We start from the raw sequence: 13,216 nt of genomic DNA, 5'->3' as shown, positions 1-13,216 counted from the left end.
AGGGGGAAAGTGGGGAGCGGACTGAGAGCGTTAGCCTTAACGTGGCGATTAATTCCAGGGCTAATGCAGAAGAGGGAAAGGAGGCCACCCTTTATCTTCTCCCCAGCATAGGACTGGCGAAGTGGGGTGAGAGGGATCACAGAACCCCATTTGGTCGGCCGGGGTGGAGGAGAGAGCGTACTGCCTTCTGATTCTGGAAGGGCTTCCTTGTCTTTCCAGAGCACCTCCCTGTCCAAGTCTTTTATTCTCAGTGCGGCTCGCACCCTGGTGGTTTGATTTAGAGTAAATGATTTAATGTCTGTTAAAAGCATTTCTGAGGGGTGATTTGTGGGATTGTGAAGACAGAAACGTCCTATACAGACCAAAAATATCTGCCTCTCTAAAGATACAGAAAGCTTTGTAAGGGGACAATAACTCGGGATGTGTATGTATAGGTACGCGTATGCATGTCTCCTTTCTGTTTTTTATATAAGTTTTCCACCTAAAACTTGCTTCCTCCTCCATCCATCCATTACCTGCCATAGAGCATCTAATTTGTCTACCCTGTTTGGGGCTGCACAGCTCATCCTCACAACAGGCTGGGGAGCTGTAGCTTCTGCCAACACCGCGTCAGCCCGCGCGCCAAGGAAATGCCGAGGGTGCGCAGGCAGGGAGAGTAAAGAAAACGCCCCTCTCCAGCTGGCCTCCTCCGCCGCGGAACTCGCCAGTCATCCCGGCCCCCGCCTCCAAACACAGGGCAAACTTGGCCCAGAGACTGGGAGCCGGGACCGGAGAGCTGGGCGGCGGATGGATGTGGGAGCTGCGCATCCCGCAGCCTTGGGAGCCTCCCGCAGCCCCGGCGGCAGCTGTCACCTCCTCCCCGTCCTTCCCTTGCTCCCTGAACCCAGCGCTCCCCGCGGAGCGCTAAGAGCTCCCATTCCCAAGTCTCCGCGTTCCCAAGTCCCGCTCCCCTAGCCCGCGGGTCGCGCCCTCGCCTCCTGTCTCGCCACTGCAGCGGGTGCAGCGATTTGGCGCTTCCAAGGACTCCCGGCTACTCTCCAGACGCTGGCTGCAGCTGGTGGATCTCCGGCGCACACCTCGCAGCTCGGCCCGTGATGCCCCCGCCAGACGTCGGGGACCGCGCCTGAGCATCCCCGCGCTCGCACTCGGTGCGTAGGCGGGGGCGGGAGGAAAGGCAGCGGGGAGCTCCTGATTCCCTGGCGGACCCAGGAAGTTGTCCTTAAAAATATATCTCGCCGGCCGGCAGGTGAGCAGCCACCTCGTCAGAGAAGCATGTGGACTGGCTCGTCGGGTCCCCTCAGTGCTCTGTGGCCGCAGCCGCCGTCAGAGCAGCCCTTGCTGGCCGCTAGAGCCCGCGCGGGGCGAGGAGCGGGGACGCGCGTCCGCCGCGTCCTCTGCTCACTGCTGGCCGCTTCTTCTCGGGAGGTGGCAGTCACTGTTGCTGCTGAGGAGCCAGCCCGCCTTTCCACGGCTGGTCGCCTGGTGAGAAGTTGAGACTCTGCACCTCCCGCCAGGACACACATGGCTTGTTACCTGGTCATCAGTTCGAGACATCTCAGCAATGGGCACTACCGGGGCATTAAAGGAGTCTTCAGAGGGCCCCTCTGCAAGAACGGATCTCCCTCTCCGGTAACCTGCGCACACGCTCTCACACACACTCGCACTTGCGGTCAAAATCAATATAAACAAAAACAAACAAACAAACAAAAAAATACTGTCCTGGTACATCAAGTGGGTGGGTGGTGGGTAACTGCCTTACCCATAGGAATATTGCCTGTTTATACGATGTATTGACAGACAGTTACACAGTGAGGGGTGTGTGTTTACATGTGTATTTTCGACACAGTCATTAGCATCTGTAGTGCTGTGGATGCAAATATTTCCTGAATGCAGTTAACCGGGGGTGGGGGACTGTGCAGGTAGCTCTTGTGTGCTGCATCAAGTTAGGAATCTGCTGATTTGGGCAGTGGAGAAAGTTTGAGTGGCACTTTACAACCATGCTTTGTGAAGTCAGCAGTTGGGATTAGTTTAATAACGCTGCTCTTACTTTATAAGAAAATAAACTTTTAAAGATTTTGCATCAGGGTACTGGCAAGAGGAAAGGGGTTGGATGTAGAAACTTGATTAAATCTAATGCTTAACTATGTAGGTTCTCTAAAGAAAGACAAAGAGTTCTTTGTGGAAAATAGGAATTGGATAGTTTGTTGTTATATACAAATGTATTTACATGCAATTTGAGTGATTACTCTATAGTAAACTCTTCAATTTGGTTTACTATTTGATTTATTCTAGTTTTTTTTGTAAAATAATTTTGATGAGAATCTATGACTTTAATATATTATTAATTTATTCCTTAGTACATACTACATATAGACTAATGTTTTAAGGATTAAGATGTGTTTCAAGAAAAAAAATGTGTCATGATATATTTTAAAAAGTTGTGGATTGTTAGTGACTAAATGTCTAAACTTAATTTTTCTACTTTAATGTTAAAACCAGTGTTTTAAGTCTATGATATAAAGAAGGAAAACTTAAGTTGCCTGATATTTATTTATTTTTTGGTACTTTCCCTCAGGTTTAATGCTTCATTAGAGTGAATTATTCCAAAGTGTAACATATCATAAAAACCTTTGATTAAGTGGTGTATGTGTATGTGATTTTCATGAGAATCTAAAATCAGAGAGTGCAAGTACCCAAAGATCACTAGGACTTCTAATTATAACACAGTGTTGCCTCACAGGCTTTTGTGCGTGCAAAAAGTGGGTTGCTGCAATCACCGCTACCCCCAACTGCTGTATGGTACTGAACCAGAAGTGTTAGATGGAATATACTGTTTGTATTGACATTTACAGTTAAATTCATAGGATTAGAAGTCTGGGAGAGTTTTAGTTGAATGAAGCCCACATTCAATCCTGAGCAGCTGATCGGAATCCTTCCTATTTTTAAAGATTCTCAAGACTGGAGTTTCCGCAGTGTCAGCAAACTACCTTAATGTTTAACAACCCACAGTGTCAGAATCTGCCTTATAACAAACTTAAATCCTTCAAGTTCTTTTTTCAAGCTCATTTTGTCTTGGAAACCTATAATGTTCCACCTTTCTCATAGGTACTTAATAATCTCTGTGGCTATCTTCCAAAACCCTCTCTTTGGTGATGGGAATCCGAATTGGACACTGTGCTGTAGTATATGTGCCTTAATAATTCACAGGGTAAAGGGAGAATCACTTCATAGTTTCTACATTGTTTAGTTTTATTTAAGTTGGTTAGAATATGATGTTAATCTTCCAAAATCCAATGGGATTCCCTTTGCAGAGGAAATTTCTGTCACATGGTTAGAAAGTGTTCTGCCTCCCCCGCTACGGCCACTTACCTCCCAGGAACCTGACTGACCCACAGGGACAGGGCAGGTGACTGTGGATGTGAGAATAGTCCATAACCCTCATGGTTTCATCACTGATCAGGTGCTCACACCCATAGGAAACTATTTTTATTAATATTGGGCTGGGTCTTACTAAAATACTAATATATTTACTTTTATCTAGGTGCTAAACTTAAACTCAGTGGATTGTTCTCTGCGATATTTACATGTCTAAGATAAATTACATTTGCATCATTTAAACATATCTAAATTAGTGCGAATATATACTTTTTAAACCTTATTTATTTTGTCTTCTTTTACATTTTGCTATGGAATGTGAATGATTTTTTTCAAGGTTTGAGTAGTTTCTCACATGAGCTGGGCAGTACATGAAAAATTGATGTTCATTCATTCTGTCATGGACAGGTTGTTAGACAAGTCAGAATTGTCTTAATGTTACGTAACACAGAGTCTTTCTCCCTAAGATAAATTGGCCACTGCATTTTGTATCCTAGACTTTTGGGCATCAACGAGTTTCCTAGTTTACATGAGTTTAAGTTTGCCTTTTTCATTAATGAGTTGTGAAGCATGAAACTGAAAACTCTGGTTATACATCATTTCTTTTTTATAATCAGCATACACATCCCCTAAACTATCAGGTTAACATCAATTTATTGATTTTCTTCATAAGCATAAATATTAAACACATAGATCCATAAATTTATTTTTTCTTAAAACACATAGCTATTTTTATAATAGGTTTTTCTCCCCGAATTTAGTGCCCATAATAGTTTCAAATTGACGCATACATCAATGGCATTAATTATTTTCACTCACTGAGACTTAGTTTACATTGGACTGTGGATTGTGATATTATTAGTTGATTTAATTCATTCTCACTAAATCCTGTAACACTTCCACATTAGTTCTTACTCTTTTATTTTGAGAGTAAGATATTTTAATCCATAGTTTTGTTTCAATAGAGCTGTTTAAAAGTAGCGCATAATACTATTGAATGAGACTATTTTGTAATTTGCTTTTAGAAAGGAGAAAAGCCACAATACCTTTTTGATGTAATAGGAGTTTCTTCTTTTGGAGCTATGATATAAATAAATCTAATATGAGTTTAATATTTCATTGTCATATATAATTCTTCAGTTATATATTTAAAGTAGTTGTATACATTTGTCATGTTCAAATCACATGTCTGTAGAATCTGAACACATGATATTAAACTGAGAGTGCAAAAGGGAATGTATGTATGTGTATACACGCACACATTATATGTATAATTTCAAAGGATTTATTAAACATTGAATTATTATGGAATTCTTGTAATATATACTTAATGGGATACTTGAGACATAAATAAAGCATTTTCCCCCAAACAATTTTCGCAGATCAGCAAACTGAAAATCCTAGAGTGAAATTTAGCTCCCATCTTCAAAGTAAAAACATGCAAATGTATTATCTGTTGCATCTTTCTTTTTTTTTAGAAATTTGGTATAAAAAATAGCATAATGCCTTATATACTAATTAGAATGTGAATAATTGATTAGAGATAGTTTGTTACTTTAAATCCAAGGATAAAGAAAAGAAAAATGACAGCAAGTATTGCATAGTGTTTAATGGTAGTCTCTAAGTATAGAAAACAAATTTGCATTCTATCACATTTTAGTGTATTTACACTCTTCCCTATCAAAACTAAAAGTGTGACTAAATGATGACTTTTAAAATCACTGTGAGATACACACACACAAATATATAGATATACATGCTGTTATCAGTGCTCAAGCATAAGTTAACCTATATAGTACTTTATAAACTTTTTACCATCACATATGTTGATGGTAAAACTTTGTTAACAATAATAGAAGTATTTATTGGGAAAACAGTCTCTAGGTGAATTCATTTCTCTGTGAACTTCTAAGTTCTTCTATCACCATGTTTGAATTCAATAAAACAAGTCACATCCTCTAGGTAGTGTCAAAAATGTGTATGAATAGATTCTTAGTTATTTTATAGGCAAAATACTCAGATTTAGATTTGAGTATGGTTTGTTATAGTTGAATCTGTATGTGTATACGGATATGTGTACAGGTATGTGTATAGTTGAATCTGTTAATAGTAAGACTATTAAGACTATTATTCAAGATATCTATTGATTAAGTATTAATAATCACAGTTGTATATTTTATCTGAGGTACATGTTAAGTTTATTTGCACACTTTTAAAGCTTAGGTAGACTGATACTTCTTAAGAAGTGCTTATTCTTGAAAGCACCATGCAGGAATATCTGTTTCTGGAAATGCCTATTGTCTTCCCCTAAAATATTGGATATGAATGAAATTCTTGGGATTTTCATCTGAGTAACAGAGCAGGGTCCTTGGATTTTTGTCATTGTTTTGTGTTGTTGAGTGATCTTATCCTTTTATATATGTGAATAAATTGCTTAATAGAAGGAGGCAGCACATAAACATTTTATTTTATTTTTTTATTTTGATTTATTTTTCTTTTTTTCAGATGTACAATTCTGTAATACATCATCCATATATTGTGTTATGTGTTCACCGCCCCAAGTCAAATTTCCTTTCATCGCTATCTATCCCCCCTTACCTCTCCTACCTCCCACAGACAAACATTTTATTGAGCTAAAAATTTCTATAAAGCTCTCTTTTAAAAATTACAAATGCGTATATATCAATGAAAGTTTTAGAATAGATTGTCTTAAGGGTGTATCAATTTAGAGAACTCCCTAAATGAGGAAATGAGTGCAGTTACATCCTTGTTTTTTCCTAATGTCTATGATCTTCAATTGTATGTATTTTCATTGTGTTTAATAAGTACCTGTTGAACACATCCAAAATGCTCTCAAACTGATGCACTATTCATGTGCCAAAAATAATTACGGAGATACGCTCTCCTGTAGAGAAGTCACCTGCCTCCTGTTCTTTAATTCGTGAATGTATAATACGGCCTTTCATATTGAAACTTTTAGATATTTTCAATAGAGGACTCAGTTACAATTCTTATAATACATGTTTTCTTTATTATGTCAAATATTGTATTAAGCAATTCCTGTCTTATTGCCTTTTCAACCCTTTCTTCTTTCCGCTAACTGATTTCAGAACTTTGAGTTGGCATTATGCTTTAGAAAATAAGTGCCAGTTTTCTAGGGCTTAAATTTGTTTTTATCTGACTTCATGAAAGTTTGCATGATAAGAAGAATCAAATAAGTTTTTGAGTGCATTGTGACTTTGATTATACTACATTTATTTGTAATTAAAATTTGACTTATCAAATCCCTTGATTTGTTTCTTTTGGACATACAATTAAGATAAACTCCATTTTAGGTTTCTGCCCATAGTTTGGGAACAAAATAAGAATAAAAGATTGGCTTCATGTGTAGGCTAAATGGCTATTGTATTTAACATAGAATTTAATAATTTATAGTTTAAAAAAAAACTTGGTGTTAGTTGTAACTGTGAAATCTTTGTTGTATAATACATATGCACCAAGATTCATGTTTTTATTGTTAAGTACTAACAGAGTGTGAAATGTCAGTAGGTTCAAGGGTGCATTGAGAGCAAGAATCAAGAACAGTAATATATATTTCAAATAACTTTATGAAGTGTACTTCAATGTGAATTTGCTTTATTCAACATGCACATTGTCAGAATAATTCTTTAGTATATATTTACATATTTTATAGAAAATAATTTGAATCAAAATTGAAATAAAAATACTACTTTGCTCAAAAAATGTCTTTTGGTTTTAGCAAATAATAGTTTTTCAGGTAATCTTTATGACAGGCAACAGCCATTTGTAGATAGATTTTGTAAATCAAGTTGATTTAGTGGGCAAGATCTGAAATATTTGGCATATTTTCATAAAAAGTTTAGTTATAGTGATAATAGGAATATACCAATCACCAAGTTCCATGGTCTCTCTTGCATTGGAAGAAGTACTTATTGGCCTTGAAAAGGAATTCTGGAAAGGCAAATGACGTCATACCTTAGACAGTATTCTCAGTTGTCACTAAGACATTGTTAGCTTATTGAAGGCAAAAAATGCAAAAGAATATTACATAGTATTTAAAATGGAAAAGGGCAGCCCTGACCAGTGCGGGTCAGTTGGTTGGGTATTGTCCCACAAAGCAAAATGTCTCCAGTTTGATGGTTTGATTTCTGGTTAGAGCGCATACCTGGGATGCTGGCCTGGTCCCCAGGTTGGGGAGTGTGCGAGAGGCAACCAGTAGAGGTTTCTCTCACACATTGATGTTTCTCTCCCTCTCTTTCTGCCTCCCTTCCCCTCTCTGTAAGAATAAATAAAATCTTCAAAAAATAAATAAAATGGTAAGGAGGTTTTAATGATATTCAGTAATGATCTTACTTTTCCTGAGAAGGCCCTGATAACATGCATTGAACTGAACTCTTCTTGTATTCATGTTTGATACCTAAAATCTAAACACATGCTTCTCAAAAACTGATAATATACTTTTTCTTCATGGATAAAGAAAGCTAGATAGTTAACTATTTTTCCTTTCTTCCTTGGCTGGTAGGAAACCCCAAAACAGAGCTGTGGCCTGAAAAAGTGCTGAAGATTGACGTCGGTCTTTAAGGCAACATCATGTCCCTACCCCTGCTCATCTCCTGTTCCAAGTTTACGTCTTATTTTAATTTGATTTCTATGGCTCTCATTCTTTTAAATTTATATTTTATTGTTTTAATGTATAGAGTTTCTTTCAGGTAACTTAGGTCTGTTTGTGAAAAGAAGGCAGGCCATAAATAAATAATAAAATATAGACTATCTAGATGCAGGGGTGCCACTTAGGATTTTGCGCTGGACAGCTTTGGGAATGATTCACGGAGAGTATTCATCTTGTTCGCTTGTAGCAAGTAACGTTAGGGCTGCCAATTTTTTGCTTTGAAAATTGGCAAATTCCTTTTGGCAAATTTTATTTCACTTTTGTGTGGGTGTTAAGAGGCAGAATATATTTTATTTTAAAGTAAATACTGCCAGTTTTTTAAACAACCTTTTCCCTCCCTCTTATTCTTACCATTTATCCTTATTCCTTTTATTAACATGATCACCAATTTTTTCAATATCTTTTTTTAGTTCATGCACAAGTATTGGGATTTATTTTAACTCCAGAGGTATAAACCCTTGCAAATGGTGAGAAATACTCCATTCTGCCTGCCCCCGCCCCCAACCCAAGCATATGAGTTCCTTCTCTGTTTACCATCCACATGTAACTTTCATCTCTAGCTCAGAATTTAGAGCTTCCCCCATATCTCCATTCAGAACTTAGCTACCAGTGTTCTCCCCGGCTCTTCTTTCCGCAGCTACACTCAGCACTACTTGTTCCATCTCCCTCCCAGCAACAAATATAGTCAGCAGCCCCCACATGTCCTTTCTAAATTTTCATTTTGCTATGAATAATTATATTTCCTAATATCTTCTTAACAAGCAAAGGCTATATGCATTTCCTCCTTGTGAATGAAATCAAATAACATATTCTTAACAGAAAATAACCACTGGACCCCTTTTTCAATGATAGAGGGAACAGAGAGTCCACTTAAGGCTGACCTTGCCTGTTGATTTGCTTCATCTGATTGTGAGTTCAACAGAGACAGAGGTGGCCATATAAATTGCATTCAAGTTATCTGAAAATGTTCAAAGCCCTTGGTTGGGCTTTTGAAGAGTATTCATGATCCAACCTCTACCTACATCTTCAGTTTTAACTCCTTTTATTCTTTTGTCTGATCCTGCGTTCCACCCATACTGAACTACTCTCAGTTCTTGGTTACGGTGGGTGTTTATAGACCTTCATGTCATTGCATATGCTATTTCCTCTGTCACAGACCCTCTTTTTGCCTTTGTTTGTTTACATGCTTACAGACTTAGTAAAGACTTGGTTTCTCATGGGGGTCTACACTAGTTCCCTATCATGGGTCAAGTGCTTCTCTTGCAGGCTGCTGCCACATCCATTGCCTGCTTTGATTATCACTGAATTGTATTTGTTTATTGATCTCTATTTCACCATGAGATGTGAGGTTCTTTGGATCATGTCTGCTGTTACCTTTCTATCCCCAAAGCTGAGCACAGCCTCTGGTTTGCTATTGATTTTAATAGAAAACAAAAAGGGTTTCAAAAAAATTTAATTGACATAAGTATGTGCTCTTTAGTTCTACTGGTAGCTCTGTTAAGAAAAATTTTTCTTTGAGAAATTTTTTCCCACATTGGATAGCCAGAATCTTCTAGAATGCAAACTGTTCTACTGATGGATTAAGTGGTCAGTTTTCATGGTAATGCTTCTTACTTTTATATCTACCAAGATCATTTGGTCAATTGCTTCAAGCATAATTTAATACATACTTCCTATTAATCCAAATTGCAGAGTGCTTTATTCCATGTAACCATTGCAGGACATTTTTTGTTAAAGGCCACAAGAGACTGAAGATTGGTTTTATATAAATGGATGAAATTCATACATGAGTTAGTTAAGTCATAATTTTTATCGGCACATTTAACAGTTCTGAGAACTGAATTTCAAGTCAGGAACTTGATTGTTCCCTTTCCATTTAGTAGTGTGCAGTAAGGAGGAAAAGGAGTGGTACTTAAACCCTTCTTTCTCTCATCTTTCCCTCCCCCTCTCCTCCTATATCTACATCTCTATCTCTCTTTCTCCTTCAAAAAACAGGAAATAATTCCGTGAGCAGTCGTTACTATTGTCCGAACTTATCAGTGGTGTAGTTCCCAACAAGGTCTTGTTAGCTCCTGTCCTTTCTTGGATCAGTCAGAATGTGCCACAGAACTCACAGAACAACTTGGAATTCTTCTAGATGATGATTTTTAGCTAAAATATACAGCCATATAGGATAGACATACAGAGAGATAGAATCTCTTGGAGTGAAGAGAATCAGGTTTATTGTATACTCAATTTCTTAATACAAGTATGTTTTTTTATAGTTAACAGATATTTGATTGCTTTGTTTATACAATATAAACTTTGAAAGGGCCCTTGGCAATCTAGTTTAGCCTCCTACTATATACTTTTTAATATATCACCACAATAAAATAAAGATTCCTTATAAATATCCACGTTGTAATCCTCACAACCAGTGAATCGTTTATTTTACAGAGCAAAGGGGGCTTTGCAGATGTGAGAAAATTAAGGAGGTTGAGAAGATTATCTTGGATTATGCAGGTGGGCCCAGTGTAATCACAAGAGACCTTGTTAAGAGGGAGGCAGAAGTGTCAGAGTAAGAAAAAGCTTTGAAGATGATGTGATTCCAGCTTTAAAGGTAGAGAAGGTGCCAAGGAATACAGGAGACTTCTTGAAGCTGGAAAAGGAAAGTAAATGGTTTCTCCCATAGAGTGTCCAGAAAAATTGCAGCCCTACTAACACCTTGATTTTAGTCTAGAGAGACTTCTGATTTAAGGACTAATTATAATAAATTTGAATTCTTTTAGGTCAGTATGTGGTAGTTTGTTAGAGCAGTCTTAGGAAAATAATACAGCCACTCTTAACATGGGTGAATGTTTCCAGTGCTTGGTGAGTTTCTTTGCTCACCAAAGGGACCCTCTTCTGAGACTAATATAATTAATGCAGGGTCTCCTGTCTCTACCCAAATGTCTCTGCCTTCTTCTTCCATTTATTCACTGATCCTTAAAGTGCTCTTTGGAAGCAAGAGAGTAGATCTGCCTTCTCGTTTATATGACATTCCTACAACTATTCAGAGATAGCTGGTGATTTTTCATTGTTACATCATGCAAAGGACTGAAAATTATGTGAGAACTAACTAATCTTTCATGTATAGCACTGGTATAATTTTCTTATATATTAATGAAATTTCTGCTACTCAAAATACTATATTACTTTTTTTATGTAATACAAATTTTAAAATATAACATACTGAAGATTCTTACAATCTTGAGAGGTGGTCCACTTAATAAAACATTATTATATATTTAGGAAAATACCACCCACATTTGCAGACACTATCTACTTTTTCCAAGATATTTCCCTTTTGTACTATATACACATAATCTATGTATACAGAAGACAAACTTAAGAACACAAAAACCAGATCATTTTAAAGGCTCATTCTGAGGTTATTGTTCTTAGTTTGTGTAGCCTTTGATTTAGACATCTGCAAATTTCCCAGGGGGATAAACATTAGTTTTAAAGAAATGATGGAATCCACTGAAGTAATAATTATAATTTCATGAAATCCCCAACATTGCCTATGCTTGACCTAATGATATAAAAATGGAAAGTTATTTATTTAACATCTGTATTGAAGAATAGTGTAATATATAAATTGTCCCAGGTCATAAGTGTACAGCTTTTCAATGCCCTATGTGTAGACATGTTACAACTTCCTGGAAGAGCTGGGTGTGCCCTTTACGGAGCCCCACCCACTCCAAAGGCAAAGGCTGTCCTAACATAGGATTATAACTGCTTTCTTTTTAAAATGGTTTTAAAATGAGTTTCAGTAAAGAGCACATGTATTTGTAGCTCAACTGTCAGCCAACTATTGAATGAAGGCTCTCTTTTTTAGCATGGGGTGGATAGACTTCACTTTTCTACTTCGCTTTGACTGATCAAAGCTAACTTACTGATGATTTGAAACAAATGAACAAAAGAATACTGATTAGGTAAGAATGAATAGATGTATGCTAATAAAACACATGGATTATATCCAGGGTAACATCTGTGAAGTATTTCATTATCTTTTCCTTAATACTGCATGTTGAAATTCAAAGATCTGACCCTCATGTAGATTTAGAAATCTTTCACAAGTGGTTATAAATGGATCTATTGAGTTTTCATTATGTGAGAGAAGATGTGAATTATGTATTTAGTGGCAGGATAGCAATAAATGATTAAACGACAGAAACCTCTAGCTTAGACTTCTCATAAAACAAAATTTATGTGCAAATGATATGTAAACTTTATTACTAAAGTTGTTATAATTTCACACACATGAACAATGATGAAATACAAGTTTGTGTTACTAGGGAAACAGAGTCATTGCCAAGAAGATTATAGATGAAACCCAAACAATGCATATATTAATCAATCCTAATATAAATGAAGTTAAATATATTTAAAGAACTAATTATGTACTTTCACTGAAATTTAATGCTCATCTTTCAATATTCATATGCTATATAATATGTGAGTTCAAGAGTTCTATATGATGTTGCTGGAAGAATCTGGTGACCATCACTTAGGGAGTTCAGGACACTTTAAGGGATAAGCTGGAGGAAGCTCCAAAAATTTCCCCTAAATTGAGTGTTCAAGGAGGAGGAGAGGTTGATTTTAAATAGAGTCAATGGGTACTAGCCAGTGTGTAGGGCAGGAATCTGGACAGAGAAGGCTGGCCTGGGAGTAGCTTAAAAATTCTAGACTTGAAAACAGAAAAACATTTCAATTGGGAAATCAAAGTTATTTATTCATTCACTTAATTACTTTTTCAGTATATATTTGACAAGTATTGTTAAAGGTCTACTGCTGTGTCCTAGTTACATGCTGGCCATGTAGCAAAACTGAAAGATAAATCACCTTATGGAAAGGAAAGACATATTTCCCATGAACCAAATAATTTGGGAAGTAGTATTACCTATGAGCTTTGGTAAGTGACCAAACTTACCAAGAAAAAAAAAGTCAAGGATGAACTGAGGTAGCTGTCCCTGAGTATGTGGTTCATTTGGCCCATGGCAATGATCACTTAGATCAAGTATAAAATGGACCTAGACCTAGACAATTCTAAATTTTTATCTATAAACTTTTCAACTTCATCCTTTTAATTTTTTTGCATTTCTTAGTAAATTTTATCTTATTTTTTAA

The 13,216-nt window shown here is 37.0% G+C and overlaps 1 protein-coding gene across 1 annotated transcript in view; it reads left to right on the top strand.

Annotated features, from left to right (window-relative positions):
- Window positions 1-1,521: 1,521 nt before the first annotated feature.
- ZNF804B (zinc finger protein 804B) overlaps window positions 1,522-13,216 on the top strand; it is a 492,414-nt gene continuing 480,719 nt past the window's right edge. Inside the window, exon 1 of the mRNA XM_054564193.1 lies at window positions 1,522-1,629. Coding sequence (XP_054420168.1) covers window positions 1,522-1,629 — 108 coding nt within the window. The remainder of the gene's footprint in view (window positions 1,630-13,216) is intronic.

This window comes from Pteronotus mesoamericanus, unplaced genomic scaffold (genome assembly GCF_021234165.1).
Source record: "Pteronotus mesoamericanus isolate MK-2021 breed Mesoamerican mustached bat unplaced genomic scaffold, CSHL_Meso_final scaffold_85, whole genome shotgun sequence".
NCBI classification, from domain to species: Eukaryota; Metazoa; Chordata; class Mammalia; order Chiroptera; family Mormoopidae; genus Pteronotus; species Pteronotus mesoamericanus.
Note: the sequence above shows the minus strand (reverse complement) of the source record. Positions and strands in the feature narration are given on the sequence as shown.